The 22,362-nt window shown below is 41.4% G+C and overlaps 1 protein-coding gene across 3 annotated transcripts in view; it reads left to right on the forward strand.

Annotated features, from left to right (window-relative positions):
- Positions 1–825: 825 nt before the first annotated feature.
- The window catches only part of pde10a (phosphodiesterase 10A), an 88,043-nt gene continuing 66,506 nt past the window's right edge, over positions 826–22,362 (forward strand). Inside the window, exon 1 of one of the 3 annotated variants that reach the window (XM_077246457.1) lies at positions 826–1,614. In XM_077246457.1, coding sequence (XP_077102572.1) covers positions 1,551–1,614 — 64 coding nt within the window. In that variant the 5' untranslated portion in view covers positions 826–1,550. The remainder of the gene's footprint in view (positions 1,615–22,362) is intronic. The other 2 variants (XM_077246447.1, XM_077246467.1) reach the window with 2 other exon arrangements.

A 22,362-nucleotide genomic window follows, 5' to 3' on the forward strand; every position in this document is an offset into this window, starting at 1 on the left:
GAATTTTCTAGACTGAACTATAGAGTTATGAATTGCACTTTCATGATGTGAATAGAAATAACTTTTAGTAATGGAAGAATACTGTATAGACACTTATAATTATGAATAAGCCTACATTGAAAAATAAAAATCTAGTGTTGGATTTACTTGAAACAATTTAAGAAAATAATAAAAAATAAAAATTATTTATTTATTTTAAAAAAATTACAAAGAAATGGCAAGTAATGCATTAAATCAAACATGATTTTAATGTAGAAAGACTGAAATAGTATTTTCTTGAAAAACATTATTTAAAAGTGTATGTGTACTGCCTCTTAAAAATCGTTTTTGTTTTTTTACTCTTTTCAGATTCACAGTACAAGCTTACATTGCTTTCATTTGATATTTGTTTAAGATTAGTAGCAAACATATGGTGCACTTGAGATAACAGATACAGATTTGAGTTAAATATGTATGTTATTATTATTATTATTATTATTATTATATTATTAAAGGGGTGTGTTTTTAATATAATTTTAAACATTAATTAAAATTGGAGACCAATATCACATAAATAATGTTACGTCTGACGGTACGTCATTTCGTAGTTTATATATACATTTTTGGAGGGGGAAAACATCGTTTCTGCAGCAGTAGTTTGTCGTTAGTAGGCTACGCTGTACCAAAACGAAAAACAGATTTGTCCTCAACCACAAAACACACACGAGCTCGCCCTCTCTCTCTCTCTCTCTCTCTCTCTCTCTCTCTCTCTCTCTCTCTCTCTCTCTCTCTCTCTCTCTCTCTCTCTCACACACATACACACACACACTCACGCGTGCTGACGTCAGAGCGCGTCAGTCCACAGCAGCAAACAGTTGTTTTCTCCAGTTCTGCTGCCTGCCTTGTCACAATATGCAGTCGTTTATGGCTCCTGACAGCGTTGTTTTTACGCACAAACAGTATTTCGTGTGTTGAAGTTGTACTCACTGTGACATCTAGAAGTCAAAGAAACAAATCCGAACTGTGTACTGAGAAGGACACGACATATGTCCGAAGAATGGCCTCTAGTGGAAGCACTTAAGCACCCATTTGTCCTTAAACGCTGCTTTTTATATCAATTCCCTAACGTCCTGCCTCGACACTATAACATAAGAGGATGTCCAACCCTGAGAAATGACGCCCCCATTCCCCCCCAACCGAGCAGTGGGAAAGCACACTACAGCAGTCCGGAGCAGAGCAGCTGCGCCAGAGTGCGGCGAGCCGGGGAGGAGATACGCGAACGCCGGTCTCCGGCTCCACTCGAGACGAGCCCTCTTCGCCTCTTGCCTTCATTTTTTAACATTATTCTAAGAGGAGAGGACGGGGCGAGTCTACATACTGGACATAGATACATCAGATACATGTGCGTACGGGGCGCGTAAAACACGGCGTTCTATAGCGTCTTTTAGATTTGACGCGCTTTGATGTTATCCGGCGTCTCAGGGTCGGATCGTTTCATTTATAGCAGCGGGTCGACATAAAACTAGACGCATATCATATCAAGAGTTATCATTACTCGCTTGCGGTCAGACATGGAAGATGGTCCGCCTTCCACAAGCTGTTTCCGAAGATTTACGGACTGTTTCATTGGCTCAAGTAGGTATACTTTCTGTTTTCCTGGCGTATTAGTAACTAAGGGTGTTGTAAAATGTAACGTGTTTGTTGCGTACTTACATTGCGTTGCAGCTGCATACTGGGAAACTTTTGGTTTGCTTAATTTCCAACGTGAAGTTTGGGTGGCAATATTTGCGCAACGGCTGCAAGATAGTGTGAATGATTATGTCCATTACAGTTAAGTTGTTTAGATAAGTGTCTGTCATCACCTGTTATGTGTGTTTACATTAAGTTTTTAGTACAGTAGCTGGGGACATAGGCTACACGTGAAAGAGGGTGATGTCGCATCCTTTGAATTAAATATGTGTGGCCCTAAACTTGTTTATGTGATTTCCTCTCTCATTTAAAATGCACAGAGAGGATACACAATACACAAGTCAACTGTTGTCTACTGGAATGTTAATTAGCCAGTGCGATTTATTTTTTTAGCAATCTAATGCATGACAAGCCAAGAAATGCAGAGACTTAACAGGGGTATTTAATTTAGTCTTTGATTAGTTTCACATGCAGAGAAATTACTGGAATTATTTCCCACAGTGCATAGCAACTCAAAGTGTAGGACAAAAGTGTGGAGATAATGTTGTGGTGACCTCTGATGAATATCATGACAGAATTAGTATTGAACCAATTGACTTTGCAAAAGTCTGCGTGTCGTGGTACTAATGACAGACAGGTTAGCACGAATGTCACAGGCTTTACTGAAATGCCTGCTTATTATGTTTTCTCATAATAGGCAAGGTTTATTTCATTGCAGTCTCTGAGGATACATTACATACTAAATTAATTAGATTCATACTTTAGAGCATGTTCCTGCAATAGGCATAAAAGGCCAGAATAATAAATCTTATGGTACTGCGTTTACTATGCAACTTTAATTATAGTGTGTTGACTTAGCCACAGGCCATTTTTTGCATCAAAAATATATTTATTATTCATTTTAATTACTCAGTTTGCCATTTGAGCTAATTTGTGAAGAGGTGTTTCTCTTGGCCAAGGAGATTTCTCCGTTATTGATGGAGATTGATACACAAATATATGTACGTTCCATCCAATATGTTAAAAAAATTAAGTAAAAGGTATTTAGGGACTTTATTAGCATTTTTTCACTAATAGACTAGTGTAAACTAAGTCTTAAACTACTACTTTTTAAAACGAAAAACAACAGTCTTAACCGGTTTTGCTTCAGGATCTAGATTTCTTATTGTAAATCAAGTGTTGCAGAATTGTAATTTAACACATTGTACCTAATGCTACAGACCCTTAATCCGCACAGGCTCATCAATATGACATAGGCTTAATAGGAACACTGATATTTTAGTTTTACTTTGTCATTAAAAATATGTCTCATGAATTATGATGGTTTCGTGTTGTTGGCAAATTGTAGTTCACAGCACATAACACATTGTGGTCGGCACAAACCACGTTTATCCACGCTGTAAGTGAAGCAGTATTTAATGTAGTCTAGGTCATATTTTCCATTACTTTGTGTAATTTTATTTATGGTTTTCAAGCATGTCATGCAAAGTGCAGTATCTTCCTAATTTGACTAGATTACAAGTGAAAGATTAATTTGCATCAAAATATTGTATTGATTTTGATTGGACCTTTGACAGCAATGACAAAAGATGCTGTTGTTGTTTTTTTTGTTGTTTTTTGCTGAGCTAACTATACAGGCAATTTAGTTTTATTATCAGTTTTCTACATATTTTAATGTGCACTTAAAATATATATATATTTTTTTTATTTCTATTAGACAGGATAGTCTAGACCAGTGTTGGCAACTCTCGCAAGACAAATAAGCAACCGCAGCTTCAAACAAGCCCAAAATGATTTAATATCAATTATTTATTATCAGTAAATGAGCCTGCAACTTTAAACTGAAACCCAAGTTTGAAAAGCAAAAACAGAAGTTATTTTACAAAAATCATAAAATTGCAACAAAGCAAGAGGGCACTTACTATCCTCCGATCACCTGTGAGCAAAATAGGTTTGGCCTGTGATGATTAATAAGCCTACATTATAAATATATATATTTTTAAATCTTGTCCCTTCACCGTCCATCATCTCCTGTGTTTCCTCTCCATATCTGTACATCTCTGTTCGTGGCATTGTTTGTGAAAATATAGGTTGTGCTGCATACATCTACTCAAGTCTACTAACTATCATTTCTTGCATTTACATAACAACGTCACATGCCTGCACATTGAACACAATTTTTCTCCAATGAGGGGGAGGGGGGCTACAGCGCTTGTAATATTGCACTGATTGGCTATTAGCTGTGAGCACACAGTGTCAATCAATGTGTTGGAGAAAATAGCGACCATAAATGCAAAGCAATTTCTGATTTTTCTAACAAGCAACAATATTTTTCAAAATAAGCCCCCCAAAAAATCGCAACTCATGCCCCTTGATTTTTAACGGGACTTCCCAAAAAAGAGTGGCACCTCTGGTCTAGACCAACAGGAAGGTGGATGGAGAGAAAGGGGGGATGAGACTGGGACATGATGACACAGGCCACATGATTTAGCTGTTTAACTAAATATTAATGGAGACTCCCAGCAAAACATTCCAAGCCAATATCAATCAGGAATAATGGAATATAAAGAATCATTCTGTTGAAAATATATTATTATTTAACATTAGTGTTATTGCAATATATGCTCAGTGGTAAGACTCCAGAAGTAGAGCAGTGTGGTGGTGAAGGGATCTTGCGGCTGGTGTGTCATTGCATCTCTCAGAGACAGTGCTGAGTCTGGGCTTCTTGTTGCTGATATCAGCAGATCACCACACGTAAACAATGAAAATTCAACATTGATTTCTACTTAACAAATTTTTTTTATTGTTTTATTTCGGGATTCTTACTATGCAAGTCTCATGAAATCACATAAACTGGTATTTAAATTGATTCACACTAGAGTTGATTCACAACTTTATACATTAACTAACAATGTCAAGTCTTGACTGTACATGACAAGTCAATGAACTACGTTTGATACATTATTTATTAATCTTTGTTAATGTTATTTAATACAAATATAAGTTCACTGTTAGTTCATGTTCATTTTAATAATATTAACAGATACAACTTTTGATTTTAATGATCTATTATTAAATGTTGAAATAAACTAAGATTTTAATACATGTTTTAAAAGTGTTTTTATTGTTAATTCACGTTAACTAATGTTATCAAATAGAACCTTATTGTAAAGTGTTACCTGGAATCTGAATGATAGAATGAGTCAGTTCTTTTAAATAAAATAGTCAGAAAGACTTAGAAATCAGTCTTGAGTGCGTTATTTATCTGTTTTAAATTCCTTGTAATTCCCCCTAATAGTGACTTCAGAGGTTGGAATTTTGTGATGAGTTTTTTTGTTTGTTTGTTTGTTAATAGGATGCCTGCATTATATCTGAAAACATTTTATAACCAGGTGCACTGTAAAGTAACATATTAAATATAGTTACAGCCATATATTTTGTGTTGGTAGTCAAACTCCAGCAAACAACACTTTTGTGCTACTGTACTGAGGAAACACACTTACGACACATGTATCCGAACGCAACGCTGAACAGAGAGGTGAACGAACAGAGCTGAAACGGTCTTTCGTGACCTTTGAATTCTCCGCTGTAATGCGATCTCATGCATGATACAGCGCAGTGATTGGATTAAAACAGTTCATTCTCATGAATAAATGCAGAGAAAAGCTCAGAAACTGATGACATAGACACACACTTGCAGCTAATCATCACTTCAGGTTAACTTTTCATGACGTTGATTCAACATTGCTTTTTAAACCAGAAGAATGAAATAGCAGAAAAAAAAGAAACAAAGAATCACTTTTCTCTTAATAATAAACATAATGAGTGCCTTTGTTGTTTTCAGTGAGGTGCAACCTGTACTGTAAACATCTCAAAAATGTGTTTTAGGGTTTCATGACCCTTTAAATAATATGCTTAGTAAAGCCAAACAAACACAAAGCACGTTATTTAATTTGTACCCAAATTTAATTTGGCAGTATAGTAAGATGTTATCTTACTGATTAGATGTGGAAAAAGTTGTTCAGTCTTACGCCTGTTTTTTTTTTTTTATCAGAATGTCATGTTACCGGTGTTGTTTTATATCAGCTCTGGCCTAGTGTGTGTGATGGACCTCTGAACAGAGGCCGTTTTTTGAGGCTATTCCAGGTCAACACTAATATGATCTGACAGGCCATCTACAGAAAGCTTAACTCAATGAAGAACACTGCATTGTCATGCAGGAAACGCTCATGGAAGACACTTCCTCCCCCAGCTGGATGTCATTTAATCATCCCGGTGAATTCCCTCCTCAAACGGCCTTTCACTAAATACGAGTCAATGAAACGGCCTCACGTGATATACATTCAGCACTCTGCCAGACGTACAAAATGCCAAGTCGCACTTGAAGATCTCATTAAAAAGTCCAAATGGACAATTACAACATTATCAAATGTATCTTTTCTTTCTTGGTTCACTGTGTGGAGGTTGCAAGGCATTAACAAGTTTAAATCCAATAATTTCAAAATGGCCTGTTTACTGTCCTGCCTTCATCAATCATTTTTCAAGGCAGTAAAAATGTGTTCTTGCTGCCTATGATATCCCATAATCCTGTTCATGCTGTTCGCCTGTTGGTGGAAAGAATAAAAATGGTGTCTGATTGAGCCGTTGGAAATGTTCTAATGGTTTTATCATTAGAACAACACATTAAATCATTATTTGCGGAATCGGAAGTTTCCAGGACGTACCTTCATTCACAAACAATGCCACTGACTTCAGTTTTGGCACATCCAAAAAAAAGCCCATTAGTCATTATATATGCATATTGGCATGTGGATGATGCAAGTTTTGTCTGGCTTGTGGACTTGTAGTACTTCTAATCCTAAATGTTTTTTGTTTTTTTTAACTGTACTTGCAGATAACACTAAGGTACACTTTGAAAAGTGCACTTTGTAATATTATCAAATTACACTTATTTTGATGTTGACGTAAAGTACCTGGTTTTAAATTTACTGTAGTGTGTTATGTGTTACTGTGTTTAAAGTTAATGTATTTTAATGTATGCAACTTCTCCCATTACAAATGTGTAAAATATATATATATATATATATATATATATATATATATATATAAACATAAACACAGGACATAAGTTTCAATGGAAATGGCATTACAGTATTTTTCATAAATGCTCGTCAGTACATTGATATTGCAATTTAACCATATTCCAGAGACAAAATAATTATGAAATTATTTAAGTAAAGAGGTGTTAAAAAGCACTAACTTCAACTAATTGCATTTAATACGCATTTAAACTAATTTAAACTAAACCGTTTTCAATTAATTGTAAATAACATCTTATAATTGTCCAGAAAAAGACTACATTCAGTTTGCACTTAAGCATGTTCTTTTAAAAGTATATTATTTTTGTAATAAATACTCTTTTCTAAAGGGAATGCAAGTACATGAACACAAATGCCACTGGCTATGCAAGCTCGATTTTGTAAATTGTTGCGTTCTGAAATGTCACTGCAATTCATAATGCAATGCAAGTACGTGTTGCATTATTTTTTCTCAATGCCACAAGGGCCACTAGCGATCATTAGTGTTAGCCAAGGACGTCGTTAGACCCTTAAGTTTTAATGTTTTTCTTAAAATCATTGTCTAATGATGAGGTAGGTTGCAGTAGATAGATTCTGTACGTCTGCAAAATGACTTTCCTATTCATTGAACGTTATCATATACCTAATTTTAATTATTTAAAACTTGAAGGGTGATTGTAATGCCAGCTGAAAGTATCCTACACACCCTCTTCAATCAAACGCCACTGCTCCGCCCCCTGGCTGTGATCCTCCTCCTTCACTTTTCACCTTGGAATCCTTGAGTTGCAGTGAGTCATACGATAATTTATAAAACAACCTTGTAGCTGACGAGAGGGTAACTACCAGGCTAACGCTTATTGCTGTCATAATGAGTAGTATCTGAATTTTTATTATTTAGTTGAATGAGGACATCCTATTCTCCAGATCTAATTTACTTGGCACAGATTTGATCAATAACATTAGCTTGTTAGCTGTTAAAATAGTGCTTGCTTATCTCTTCTAATTTGGCATTGTTTGTGGCTTGATTGAAAGGCCCACTGAAGTGCCTGGGAACAACTTTGTATGATGCTTTGACGTTATTTCCACTAAAACAGGAAGCTAAGGCTGGACATATTGAATTGCTCCTCCCCCTTTTCATATAGCCAATAGCGTTTAGTTTAATGCACTTGCCAGCACCATGGAAGCGAATCCAAGGCTGATAACATGTTGGATTCGATAGTAGAACTGTGAATAAATTCTAGACATTTCATTCATAATAAACTCAGGCGTTTTAGCAACCGAACACTCATCTCCAACCCATATTGCTCAACGCTTTGGCCAGGGGGTATTTATAGCATAGGTACGTGATGCTTTAGATTCTAGAGAGGATTTGATTGGACAGAAGATGTGATGAGAAGCTGAAGTCTGCGTTGATGTCTTAATAATCTGTGATCCATTTTAGCGCAAGTGAGAGACTGTTTTGAATGCTTATATCTCCTAAATGCGAATTTTGTCATTGTTTTGGAACAAACCAGCTTATTCATAACCTTAAGGCTAACATATTCATAATAAAAGCTAAAAAAAACATCTTGGGTTATGACTGTAACCCTTGTTCCCTGAGAAGGGAACGAGACACTGTGTCGATGACGACACTTTGGGAAACGTCCTCCAGCATAGCGCCTCTGAAGCATGAATGAAACTAAGCCAATCGTGATTGGTGTTGCATCATGACGTAATGTGTGACGGCATCCCTGGAAGCTACAAAGGGACGCCGGCACACAACAGTGTTAGCTTCTGTGATGAAGCCAGTCAGGGAAGAAAGGTTACAGTTGTAACCCGAGACATTCCCTTTCAAGGGTACTCGCACTGCACTTTGGGGAACGAGTACCCCGTATGCCACAACAAGCCCCGCCTGTCCCAGTGTGAAGCTGCGCACAGGCACACTTAAGACGAGAGCACTAGAGTTACTGGCGTAGAAGGAATGTTCGGGCTATATAATCTGATAAAAGTATGAGGGGTGGCCCATCCTGCTGGATCGCACACTTCTTGGACCGGGCCCCTGAAAGGCTTGGACGCTCTGGACTATAATCCCCAAGGCAACAGGAAGCTAGGTAGACCTAAATCTAACTGGAGGCAGTCCATGCTTGATGAACTGACCAAGAGGGAGACCTCCTGGCAAGAAGTAAAGTCCTTAGCACAGAGGAGAGTGAGGTGGAGGTCCATGGTGGACGCCCTATGCTCCCAAGGGGGCCAAGAGGATTAAAGAAGAAAAGAAAGGATGCCATGACTCTGGTTGAATGAGCCCTCACGGTCAAAGGTCAAGGCAAGCTGCGCACTTGATAGGCCATAGAGATAGCCTAAACAATCCAGTTGCTGATGGTCTGTTTGGATGCGGGAAGCCCCTTTTTGGGCGACCTGAAGCACACCAGCAACTGGTCTGACTTCCGCCATGAAGAAGACCTCGGGACATAAATCTTGAGAGCTCTGACTGGGCAGAGCAAATAAAGTCTTAATCCGCCATCACGTGAGGTGGAGGATGAAAAGCCTGCAGAACCGTAGGCCGTGCCCCACTAGATGGCACTTTAGGCACATAGCCCGGCCTGGGATGCAAGGATTTTTTCCCCACAGAGGAAACGTACGACCAGCAGATGTCTTCCCAGGGGCCCATCACCCAAAGGAGTGTGAAATGCTGCAATGGCAGCCACATACACCTTGAGTGAGGACTGGGTAAGACCAGCCGAGAAGCGATCTCGGAGGAACTCCAACACTGAAGCCACCGAGTAGTTAACTAGGTCCACCTCATGCTCGCTACACCGATTGGTGAACAAATTCCATTTTATGTCGTACAGTTTTCACATGGAGGGAGCTCTAGAGCTATGTATGGTCTCGACTACTCCTGCTTACAGGCCAGCCTCTCTGTTCTGTGCCCCCTCAGGGGCCAGACCCACAGTTTCCATAACTCTGGCCGAGGGTGAAATATTGAGCCCTCTGCCTGCGTCAGCAGGTCCCTCCTGATGGGAATCTCCAAAGGAGGGCCGTCTAGGAGCGATATTATGTCAGAGAACCATACTCGGGCCGACCACAATGGGGCTATCAGTAGAGGACTGACTCTCGGCAAACCCTCTCCAGAACTCCCGAGAGCAGAGCAATCGGGGAAAATGCGTACAGACGCAACCTAAGCCACCTCTGCACCATGGCATCAGACCCCAGCGGGGCTGGATGTGTGAGGGAGAACTACAAAGGACAGTATGACGTCTCTTGGGACGCAAAAAGATCCAGTTCCGAGGGGCCAAACCTCTCGTATATCGACTTACCACCTCGGGGTGAAGTCTCCATTCCCCAGGCCTCAGCCCCTTTCCCGACAGGATGTCTGCTCCCTGATTCTGGTCCCCTGAGAGACAACAGTCTCCCCTTGGACCACAGGAGGATCTGATGCGTCAGTCTGCATAGACGGTGGGATCTCAGACCCCCCTGATGATTGATATAGGCCACCACTGACATATTGTCTGACCTCACAAGGACGTTGTGACCTTTGAGGTCTGGCAGAAAGCTCCTCAGAGCTTGGAAGACCGCCAGAATTTCCAGGCAATTTATGTGCCAGGAGGAAAGATGGTCCAGCCATAGACCTCTTGTAAAGCGGTCGTCCATGACCTCGTCCCAGCCCGTGAGGGAGGAGTCTGTTAAAACGGCTTTCCGGCGACATGACGCTCCCAGCATGGGACCATGGGACAGAAACCAAGGTTTTTCCACATAGATTGGGAACGAAAGCATCTGTGCATAATCCTGATCATGCGGAACGAGAGCCCCCTCGGGGAAAACCCCTTGGTTTTCAACCACCACTGCTGGGCCCTCGTGTAGCTGGCCGAATGGAATGACGTTGGACGCTGCTGACATGAACCCTAACACTCTCTGAAAATGTTGTACAGTGATGGCTTGGCTTAGCTTTATTCTGGTCACCATGGCCAGGATGGACTCGATCCGTGCAGGAACAATTGTGCCCGCATCGTTACCGAGTCCCATACCACTCTTCTCTGGGCTGAAGCCAACACACTTTTCTTTGTGTTGAGTCTCAACCCCAAGCTCTGGATGTGGGCAAGGACGACATCTCTATGTCAAACTGCCAGTTCTCGTTACTGGGCCATAATAAGCCAGTCGTTGAAATAGTTTAGCACCCTGATACCGTGAAGCCTCAGAGGAGATAGAGCTGCATCCATGCTGTTGGTAAATGTGCGAGCCGAACAGAAGGATCCGATATTGGAATGCTTCGCCCCCGAAAGCGAACCTCAGGAACTTCCTGTGAGATGGAAGGATGGATATGTGGAAGTATGCGTCCTTCAGATCTATCGTGACAAACCAATCCTCGGATTTGATTTTACCCGCTATGATGGGAATGGTGGGCATCTTGAACCTGAACCTCCTCAGAGATCGATTCAAGTGCCTGAGATCTATAATTGGACGCAACCCCTCATCCTCCTTTGATCCCTCAAAAAGTTAAAATAATCAATTTTAGCAAAGCTTTTTACAGTAAATTAAAATGTAAAATTTTACTATTGAAATGATCTGCAGTACGTACTTGCATTAATGTTTGTTGCATAATATGATTATAGAAAAATGAATAAATAAATATGACTCCCAAAGTCACCAAATTGTAATGTTTTGGTGCTGTTTTTGCAAAAAAAAAAAAAAAAAAAAAAAAAAATTTCTGGGTGAGCATGCACTCCAAAAAACGCCCCTGGTGTTAACTATCTTCACATATTGTTAGTCCTCTCCTTCAGGACAGCTACAGTTATGGCAGAGCAACAGTTTGAAGAGCATCTTTTTGAGCAAGTTAGTTCAAGTTTATTAAACTGTCATCTTCTTGCGTTTTTAAGAAGTATCTTGTCAAATATAGGTTACTTAAAAAATTAAATAAATAAAGTATCTCAAGACCCTGCATTCTGTTCCATTCCTGAATCTCTCCCACATCTGCGCACATTTGAGGCCTGCTGAAACCTCAAATATTTCAGCTACATTGTGACAGTAAAATAACATTTGAAATGTGGAAAACTAAGAAGGAATCTTGTTTTATAGACTCATGGGTCATCATATAAACTTTCCATGGGATGAGCACACTCGCTCTGTTACTCAGCACCCTACACTTCTGATGATGTCAGTTGACACTCAACTACAGAGCTCCTTCATGACCTTGTGTTTAGGGATCTCCAAAAAGACTGTGAATCTGCTGTTCTCATCAGAGCTTTAATTTGGTCCCATTGCTCTGCTGGAAAAAGGAATTCTCCAGATGTGGCGGCATCTTTGGCCTCATGCGATAGCAGCTCTGTCAGATCAAACACCCCCCCCCCCCCCTCCCCCCTCCATCTTTTGAACAAAGACATAGAGGAAATATGGATGAGAATCATGAGAAATTTAACAATTCTAGTTCTGATTCCACTTAAAGATGCAATGAGCAATTTCTGAGAAATACTGTTGATATTTGAAATCAAATGGGCTACTTTTAAACCACATCTGTGGATTGATCCCCCCAGGTTACTGGTTGCCCTATCTAGCAAAAACAAAGAAACCTCAGTCTCCATTTTCAGGCCTTCCCTCTCCAGCACTCAAAAGCTTGTATTACTGTGGATCCTAGCTCTTACCTGACCGTAACCCTTCTTCTTCCAATTTTATTCCTCTGACCTTTTCCTCTTTGGTAATATCTCAGCCGTCTCTCATTCTACAGTCTTTCTACATATGTCCTGCTTGCACACTCTCTCTCCTTCCCCATCATGAGCGGATACTATTGCTGATTTGCTACAAATATGTTTTGGTGCTCCCTGGATCGGTTCAATCCACTTAGTTTTTTCTCCTGTTTACACAGCCAGGACTATATACAAACACTATATTTTTTTAAGTACACGCACAGAACCAACATCTAACAAATATTCTCAAAATTGTTGGTTTAGGTGTTGATTTAAATTGTCAGAAATCGCTTAATGATTCAATTTCTTTAGTTCTACCAACATAAATTTAAACCAGTTCTGGTTTAGAATTGATTCTCGATTCCCTCCCCATAAAGATGTGTTGACTCCTTATCCATTATGTGTCTGCATCCACTATATCTTATATATTTCTCATACTGTACAGTGTACATACATTAAAACAACCGCCTTACCCTAAAGTGCCCCTATTATGCTATTTTAAACGTTCCTCATTTTGTAATTTTGGAGGTCTCCTACAATAGATTTACTTGCATCAAAGGTCAAAAAACCCTTTAATTTTCTCATAATATGCATTGAACGTCACCTTATTTCTCAAAGAGACTGAACTCTTACAGTCTCCGCTACAATTGCATTGTTTGATGGCAGATCAAATTAGTTGTTTTTGGAAAGCCAATGAAAACCATAGGCTGGCATTATGTAAATGAGTTTTGTACTTATTTATGTAGGTATGTAACAGAAAGTGAGACTATTATTGCTGACAACTCTTTCACTGCATCCTTGTGCGAATTTACTTCATTACATTTACATTCACAAACTAAGCTATATTACACACTGCACTTTAGCGTCTGGTGCATAACTTATCCCACACTATTTGTGCTACAGACTAGTCTGACAAGCCAGACCCACATCAAGATATTGGGTCTGGGAGCACACCATTGCCAGGGCTCAATCCGAGGGGCAGGATAAACGGTTGTCTTTCAAATTCCCTCTGCACGCAATAGGATAGCGCTACAACCAACCAGAGCAATGAAGAATGTGACGTAGTCAAAGGGACGGACTTCAGTGCCATTCTTTGTTCTTTCTCAAAGAAAAGCTTAACTCCAAGTCTTCCAGAGTCGTGGCCAAAGCCGATTTGAAAGGGCGCTGTTTGCCAGCAGCAGCAGCCATCTTCTTTGTTTTCAAGTAGCAGGGAATTCACGTGGAACCGTCGCAACTCTACCGTCATTATGTTAAAGCAACACTAAGTAATATTTTTTTACCTTAAAATAATGTTTCCAAAATCGTTTCAGTGGTTTATCAAGTCGTGACATTGTGAAATGCACTTATGCCACAGCTTTGGGGTCCTTTATCTTTATCTATATATCCACGCTATGTAAGATTGCCAGATCGGGTCGCGTTTCTGTAGTTCTAATGAGACATAAGAAAACTACTAATTTGACTTGCTTTACGGCAAGCGTTACAATTGCTCGTTTGTGATGTCGCAATACATCATACTTTCATAAAATCATGCATCATACTCTACCTTGTCTGTGGCCATTGTTGATTCCAAAGCCGGTGCTGGATAAACAGAGAGCATGTGCGTGCGTGTGCGACAGTAGGCTGCGGTAAGCTAAATTATTTACGACAGCGGTAATGGACAATTCCGCTTCCAACCTGTAGGGCGACCGCAGAGGAAAAGTTACTTGGTGTTGCTTTAAGCCCACCCACCGACTCTATACACATTGTGATTGGCCTGACTAGAGTTTGTTTTTTCCAGCTCGCAAGCCAACGGAGAGTTGCTAGACGACACTGGCTGCAAAATAAAATTGGCTGCCACTAGGGTGTGTCTAGATTTCTAGGCTAGCTACAGACATGAGTGATTGATTGTTTAAATAATATGGATTGTTGATAAGTTGAGACAAGATATTGTTTATGTAAATCAGGCCTTTTTTCTTTTTTTCTTTTTTATCATGCTTATGCTGGTCTCTGGTGGGTGGGCTCTTTTGACTTGGGCCAGTAAACAACTACTCAGAACACTCTAATGTTGCAACCACACAGCAACAATCTAAAAAACATGCTCTCAGAACACAGAGCGAATATTCCTCTATGAAATCTATTAATTTCTTCCCAAATTCAGTGTTTACATTTCCTTTTAATGGTTTAATTACATTTATCGTTTTTTTTTAATAATAAAAAGAATGATGTCTAATGAGTTGAATTTAGAAAACTTTTGCAATTAAATAATTTATTACAATTAAAAATGTGGTAATCAAATGAATGCATAAAACTTTAACTTAATAATAATTTAATACATTTTTCAAAATGTAATCAAATGAAATTCCTTTAATTTTTTGTCATGCACAACAGGTTTACATTTTAAATTAATACATGGACAAACATTGTGTGATATTCCTAAAATTTTAATTTTAAACAGTTTTAATGAACTGTATTATTGTAAGTGCTAACATTACGTTGTGAAGAACATTCTGCTATATTTCTGTCATAATTTCAAGTTTAACCATACTTTTGTTTTGACAGGTGGTAGTGAAGGCACTTGAGTTTCTATGTGTTCTGTGTAGTTTTATCAAAGAAATTGTGACATTTTCATATTTTAACAATATATTTTATAAAAACATATTTTATATTATTATTAGCAGTAGAATTAAAAGTAGTATTTTATTTATACACCGAATGACCAATAATGTGTAAGGCATTACAATGTGTCTTGTAGTTTTATCTACACATGTAAAGCTAAAATATTGACCTGTTTCTGTGGTGGCAGACGTTCAAAGGTCATGTTTTCGACACTTAGGTTTGTTGTTCTTGTTTATGAATTGTAACCGCAGTGGAATGTTTTTGTTTTTTGTAACATTTTCAAAAATACAACTAGAAAGCTAGCAAAACAGCTTTAGAGGTTGACCCCAGTCAAAAAAGAATTTACTTAACTATTCATTTAAAAGGAAGTCTGAATGCAGGGATTAAAGTTCTCCGTCGCTACGACGGATTTCCGTTAATTGCAGAGAGTCTATGGCGGATTTCCGTCAATTGCAGGGTTCCCATCTGTCCTTATGTTCCTTAATGTCCTAAATTCACTTTTCATAATTTTAAGGCCGTAAATAGGCTTTCATTTCTCAAATAGTGTGATAAATGTCTTAATTTTTGTTTGAATAGGTCTTAAATTAAGGAAAGACGAGGTGTATTCACCCTGCTGAGGGGGATGTGATAAAGCCTGGATTGGAGCGAAAGCACGTCCTCTCTCCACTCTAAGCATTGTGTTATCACTTCGCTTACGATCCAGTCCGGGTTTTCATTTCCCGCTCACCGAAAAACTGCTCCGTGTTCACTCAATTAATCTTTTTGGATAAGTGCATGTAAGGCTACAGCTGGTTAGCTGCGGTCTGAATCTGAGCGGGTTTGTTGATCTTGGTTTCACACTGAACTTGATTCTATCGAACCCTGGTGCGTTTGCGTGCATATTACATCATCGCAAACGTGCACGGGCGCATGATAGAAAAGAGAACGGGGGTTAATATTGGACGTTTCTCAATACCAAGTAGGCCTACGCAAACTTCGGAATTGCCAAGTTCGACTCAGGAGAACAAACTCGCGAGGACGAGAGGACGCGAGTCCGGTTATTCTGCAAATGGAACAGCGTGTTCAGCGTGTTCGCGTCACTCAGCTCGCTCTGGCTACTCCGGTTATCTCTTTATGTAGGCTATATTTAAGGCAACAATAAAACGAAATATACAGGTCCTTCTAAAAAAATTTGCATATTGTGATAAAGTTCCTTTTTTTCATGTAATGATAAAAATTAAACTTTCATATATTTTAGATTCATTGCACACCAACTGAAATATTTCAGGTCTTTTATTGTTTTAATACTGATGATTTTGGCATACAGCTCATGAAAACCCAAAATTCCTATCTCAAAAAATTAGCATATCATGAAAAGGGTCTCTAAACGAGCTATTAACCTAATCATCAGAATCAACTAATTAACTCTAAACACCTGCAAAAGATTCCTGAGGCTTTTAAAAACTCCCAGCCGGTTTCATTACTCAAAAACGCAATCATGGGTAAGACTGCCGACCTGACTGCTGTCCAGAAGGCCATCATTGACACCCTCAAGCAAGAGGGTAAGACACAGAAAGAAATTTCTGAACAAATAGGCTGTTCCCAGAGTGTTGTATCAAGGCACCTCACCGCAGGGGAATGCGGCACCTGTAGCCCATTTCCTGCACACGCCTGAGCACGGTGGCTCTGGATGTTTCTACTCCAAACTCAGTCCACTGCTTCCGCTGGTCCCCCAAGGTCTGGAATCGGTCCTTCTCCACAATCTTCCTCAGGGTCCGGTCACCTCTTCTCGTTGTGCAGCGTTTTTGCCACACTTTTTCCTTCACACAGACTTCCCACTGAGGTGCCTTGATACACACCTCTGGAGCAACTAGGGGTTAAGTGTCTTACTCAGGGACACATTGGTGTCTCACAGTGGATTCGAACTCGGGTCTCTCACACCAAAGGCATACGTCTTATCCATTGCGCCATCACCATCCCAATTAGATGCGCCATCACCACCCCAATAGATTAAAATACCTAAAAAAAAACACGCAAACTGGCAATATTAAAGCGGTTTAAGACATCTCCCCTTAAAACGCTATTGGTCTTCTCATAAATGGTGATAATTCTATATATTTGAATTGACTGGTAAATTCTAGGTAAAGTCTCGATTATCTTGATGTTTCTACAGATTATCTGTTGAGGCTCCACCACACTACAACTTGTTGAATATTTACAATGAGAAATTGCCTCGGTTAGTAACGTAGACGTAGTAGACGTAACGTTGACGTGACGACGTAATTGGGATCACTTCAGGGAGCCCTATCAAATTCGAGTGTCTACAGAACGAGCCAATGAACGTTGGCGTGCGTGGAAAGCGTCATGCGCCCGCCCCGCAGCGCAGGTATAAACAGGAAGTGGGCGCACACACTCTTTGTTTTTCGCTGAGGAGCCGAGATTGTGACGGCCATAAAGCAATGGTCACCAACCTTGGAGACAGGACATTACCACTCCCATTCCCTCCTTTAGGGACATTAGTAACCCGAGACGTTCCCTTTCAGTCGCCCTCTGGGAAAGTGTGCCTTTCCAGTAGAGAGGGACGCTGCGGAAGCCACATCCTGCCCGAAGGGAGGTAACATGTGGAGAATACACATATGGACTGGCCGGTAGGGGCAGAGCAACATATGGAATGTCTCTGGGGTGGCTCCAGCCTGAGAAGGGGGAGGCTAGACCAGACAGTGACGGCAGAGCGGACTCTGCCAAGGGAAAGACACGGGCTCACCGCAGGGAGCTAATCGTGGAAGAATACTCATATGGGATTGCCACAGGGATCACCACATTTGGAACCCAGCCTAGCACAAGCTACACAAGCATACGAGCACTAGGTCTGGCGTTGGACACTCCACAATGTGTGACTGCCGAAGGGGTGCGGAGGAACTCTACAGCGTTCGCCTGAGTGGGGAACTCGACTGGAGCAAAAAAAGCGCACGTATCCGCTCCATGTGGAGTGGAGTGGCACAGCAAGCTGACACTAGCGCGGGAACTTCCATGTTACCGGCTGGTTGACGCGAGCACACAGGAAGATACCGGCTCAACATGTAGCCTATAAAACCTAGCGAATGTGTTAGGTGTCGCCCAGCCCGCAGCTCTACAGATATCTATCAGCAAGGCGCCGTGTACCAGCGCCCAAGAAGAAGCGACACCCCTAGTGGAGTGGACTCTCAACTTCGTAAGACAAGGCGATGGCATCCACTTTCCAGTGGGCCATCCTCTGCTTGGAGACAGCCTTTCCCTTCTGCTGGCCTCCGTAACAGACGAAGAGCTGATCTGAGGTCCTGAGGCTTTGCGTTCTCTCCACGTACAGGTGCAGAGCTCGGACGGGACAGAGAAAAGCCAGGGCTGGGTCTGCCTCCTCCGAAGGCAGCGCTTGCAGGTTCACCACCTGGTCCCGGAAGGGAGTGGTGGGAACCTTGGGCACGTATCCGGGGCAACTTGAGGCAGTTGATGTGCAAATGCAGTTGAGGCCCCGTCCGCAGACCTGAAGCTGCATGCCTGTTGTACGTGGTCCCCCAGACGGTGGCAGAGGCATCCGTGGTGACCACAGAGTGCCTGGACACTTGTTCTAGGGGGACACCTGCCTGCAGGAATGAAGGGTCCGTCCACAAGCTGAGAGTTTGGCGACAGTGCGGGGTTACTTGGACCCGGCACGAGCCGCTCTGCGAAGCCCATCTGGACTCGATCATGGAGTCAGTGTTCAAGCAATATCAAGCAATCTGATCAGCGTTACCACGGCTGCAGATGCCATATGCCCCAGGAGCCTCTGAAACGGTTTCAATGGTGCCACTGTTCTGCGCCTGAGCGTGCTCACGCAGTTCAACACTGACTGGATGCGGGCCTCGGTGAGGTGCGCTGTCATGTTGATCAAGTCCAACTCCATACCAAGAAAAGAGATCCTCTGCCCGGGGGTGAGTTTGCTCTTTTCCCAGTTGACCCGAAGCCCTAGGTGGCAGAGGTGACTGAGCACCATGTCCCTGTGTTTCCATAACTGCTCTCTCGACTGGGCGAGAATAAGCCAGTCGTCGAGGTAGTTGAGAATGCGAACACCGCGCTCGCACATGGGAGCAATGGCCGCCTCCTCGACTTTCGTGTAGACACGGAGCGACAGGGAGGGTTCCAAGCAAGCCCGATCTTCTCAGCGGCCCAGGAAAGCATAGCCGCCCATTCTGGATCAGACTCGAGCAGCGCTACACTCCCCGAAGGGGATAAAGCAGCCGAATCTTCATCTCCAGAGGACTGGAGCTCCCCCTCTGATGCTGCGATTGACATCTGGTCGTCAGGTGGAGCCCCAAAGGAGGTCCACGCGAAGGACCAGCGCGTTCCTTTGAGGGCTCCAACGGTGGCAGCGCTTGTTAGGCGTGAGGGACCCACGGAGTTTGCCTCGGCGGTGAAGCCCTCACGGTAATCCTCAGACTACCCTAACCATGCGCTGAAGTAGGTCTATTCTGAGGTCCAGAATAGACACTAGATCGGGGCATAGGCGAGGGGACTGCACCTCCCTTGAAGTAAGCAAGTCTCGATCTCAGCGCTGTCATAGTCATATTCCCGCAATGTGAACATGAACTATTCTCAAAAACTGCCTCAGCATGCTGAATGCCCAAACACGAGGCAACAATTGTGGCCGTCTGCTAGGGCCAGGGAACGACCAAGGGATCGGCTGTCGCGAGGAGCACTAGTTCCGGGAACCAGGTCCGGTTGGGCCAACACGGCGAAACTAACAAGATCTGCTCCTCGTCCTCCCTGACCTTGCACAGGGTCTGTGCAAGATGGCTCACTGGTAGTTTCCAAAGAGTTGGTTTATACCTGTTTATACCCGCGCTGCGGGGTGGGGCGCGTGATGCTTTTCACGCACGCCAATATTCATTGGCTCGTTCTGTAGACACTCGAAGTTGATAGGGCTCCCTGAAGTGATCCCAATTACGTCGTCACATCGATGTTATGTCGAACGTGAGCGACTGAAAGGGAACCTGTTGTTTTCTGAAAAAAGCAGTCCAAACACTATTAACACCATTTATTTTTGCCCGCCATGTTTTTCTTCTAAAATCACGACCACAAGAGATTTTGCTAGATTTACTGTCAGGACTCTGGTTGTTTGTGAATGGAATCTGTCAGTGTGTATGGTAGGAACAAAACTGTTAAAATATATGATCTAGATTTTAATCTATTTTTTAATCATGTTTGTGGTCTCTCACATTCTGAAAATCTGAGCCTTGAGTAAACGTGTGTGTGTGTGTGTGTGTGTGTGTGTGTGTGTGTGTGTGTGTGTGTGTGTGTGTGTGTGTGTGTGTGTGTGTGTGTGTGTGTGTGTGTGTGTGTGTGTGTGCGCGATTTATTTTATTTATTTTCTTATTTTTCAACATAACATTCTATCTATCAATCTATCCATCTCAGACACTGAAACTCTTCCTTCGGTAAGAAACATATGCTCTTCCCACCTCTGGCAGGGGAGTCCCAGGTCCACTGACGCAGGCACTCAACCCCCTCCACACACACACACACACACACACACACACACACACACACACAAACACACACCTTCATCACACACCCACCCGCCTCAATCATGTCAGGCAAGTGAAAAGTAGAACCTTGGCAGTCTGCCCTTGACACCACTCCAGGAAGAGAGCAGTTCCAATAAACCAGCTCTTCTCTCTCAGGCGTTCCTTCAGTTTTGCTCTCTCCTGTTCTGGTCACTGTATGGTTTTGAAAGCTCCCCGACTCTTTGCAGTGAACCAGCAGCGAGAGGCTGACCCCACACAATTTATAGGCCTTTTAAATATAGGGTGACTATGAGTGAAACAAATTGATACAGGTCTTAAATATGCAGTTGACCAAAGTACCAATCTGACCTGGTTTGATTTAAGTTATGTTTTGTTTTATTTCCCATTGGTCTTTAAAGAATAGAAAGTAGAAAATAGTTTGGATGCATTTAATCTTTGGATACACATCCAACTTAAAGGGTTAGTTCACCCAAAAATGAAAATTCTGTCAGTATTTACTCACCCTCATGTTGTTCCAACCCCGTAAGACCTTCGTTCATTTTCGGAACACGAATTAAGATATTTTTGATGAAATCTGAGAGCTGGATCACTCCATACTAGTCCATAGACTTCTTCAGGGATTGAAATTGCCAGCCCCGAAAAGTCATTAAAGACATTGTTAAAATAGTCCAAGTGACTACAGTGGCTCAATCTTAAGTTTATCAAACGACGAGAATACTTTTTGTGCGCAAAAAAAAACAGAAATAACGACTTTATTTCAACTATTCATTTCCTTCTCTCTGGGCCTCGAGTCAGTTCACTAGTGATATAGCGTAAGCAGATCATACAACAGATCATACGCTGTTAAACTAGTAACCTGACTCGAGGCCCAGGGAGAAGGAAATTAATAGTTGAAATAAAGTCGTAATTTGTTTTTGCGCACAAAAAGTATTCTCGTCGCTTGATAAACTTAAGATTGAGCCACAGTAGTCACTTGGACTATTTTAACGATGTCTTTAATGACTTTTAGGGGCTGGCAAGTTTCAATCCCTGAAGAAGCCTATGGAGGAGTGATCCAGCTCTTAGATTTCATCAAAGATATCTTAATTCGTGTTCCAAAGATGAACGAAGGTCTTATGGGTTTGGAACAACATGAGAGTGAGTAAATACTGACAGAATTTTCATTTTTGGGTGAACTATCCCTTTAAACCCTCATTTGGATATTGAGCTCTTTAAAAAGTTTATTTACAGCAATTGAACTGTGGCTAATACTTACTTTCAAGACAAACGGTGTCCCAATTGTAACTCTGTCTGGCGTCGTACCTTATAAGATTTTATCAGGATGTCTTGTCACCCTACTGTTTAACCTCCTCCTCACCCTGTAAAAAGGAAGATATTATGAAGTAGTTCCTTCTTTTTACTCCTGTTTTTCCACAAATCATCCCCAAATACTGGAGACAATGATTTGTAAACAGGTCTGTCAGCTTAGTTTGAATTATGTAGGGGAATGGATGGAGAAAAATGCTTTTTCTGGCAGGATTTACTTTACCAAGTGTTTTATTTTTACATCTCTCGAGTCATGTGGGGGAATAGAGACGCTCAGACGGCCAGCAGTCGCACAGCGCCAAAGGATTAGACTATCTGTCATTTTAACTTTAATCTTTAATGGTTTTGCGCATTTATTTATTGTTTGGCATACATGTAATCATGCTGTAAGCAAACATCTGGATTCTTCTGCGATAAAGTTTCGCTACAGTGTGCTTATGAAGTCGTGCTTTTTCTTTAAGTCATCCAGCAGAGTCTGAATGTGCCATGATTTTTGGTTAAACATTAACCTTGAGCAGCCACCTAAATTAAGGACAAATCGTT

This window comes from Siphateles boraxobius, unplaced genomic scaffold, assembly GCF_051911475.1.
Source record: "Siphateles boraxobius isolate OS27281-9 unplaced genomic scaffold, OSU_SipBor_1 104, whole genome shotgun sequence".
NCBI classification, from domain to species: Eukaryota; Metazoa; Chordata; class Actinopteri; order Cypriniformes; family Leuciscidae; genus Siphateles; species Siphateles boraxobius.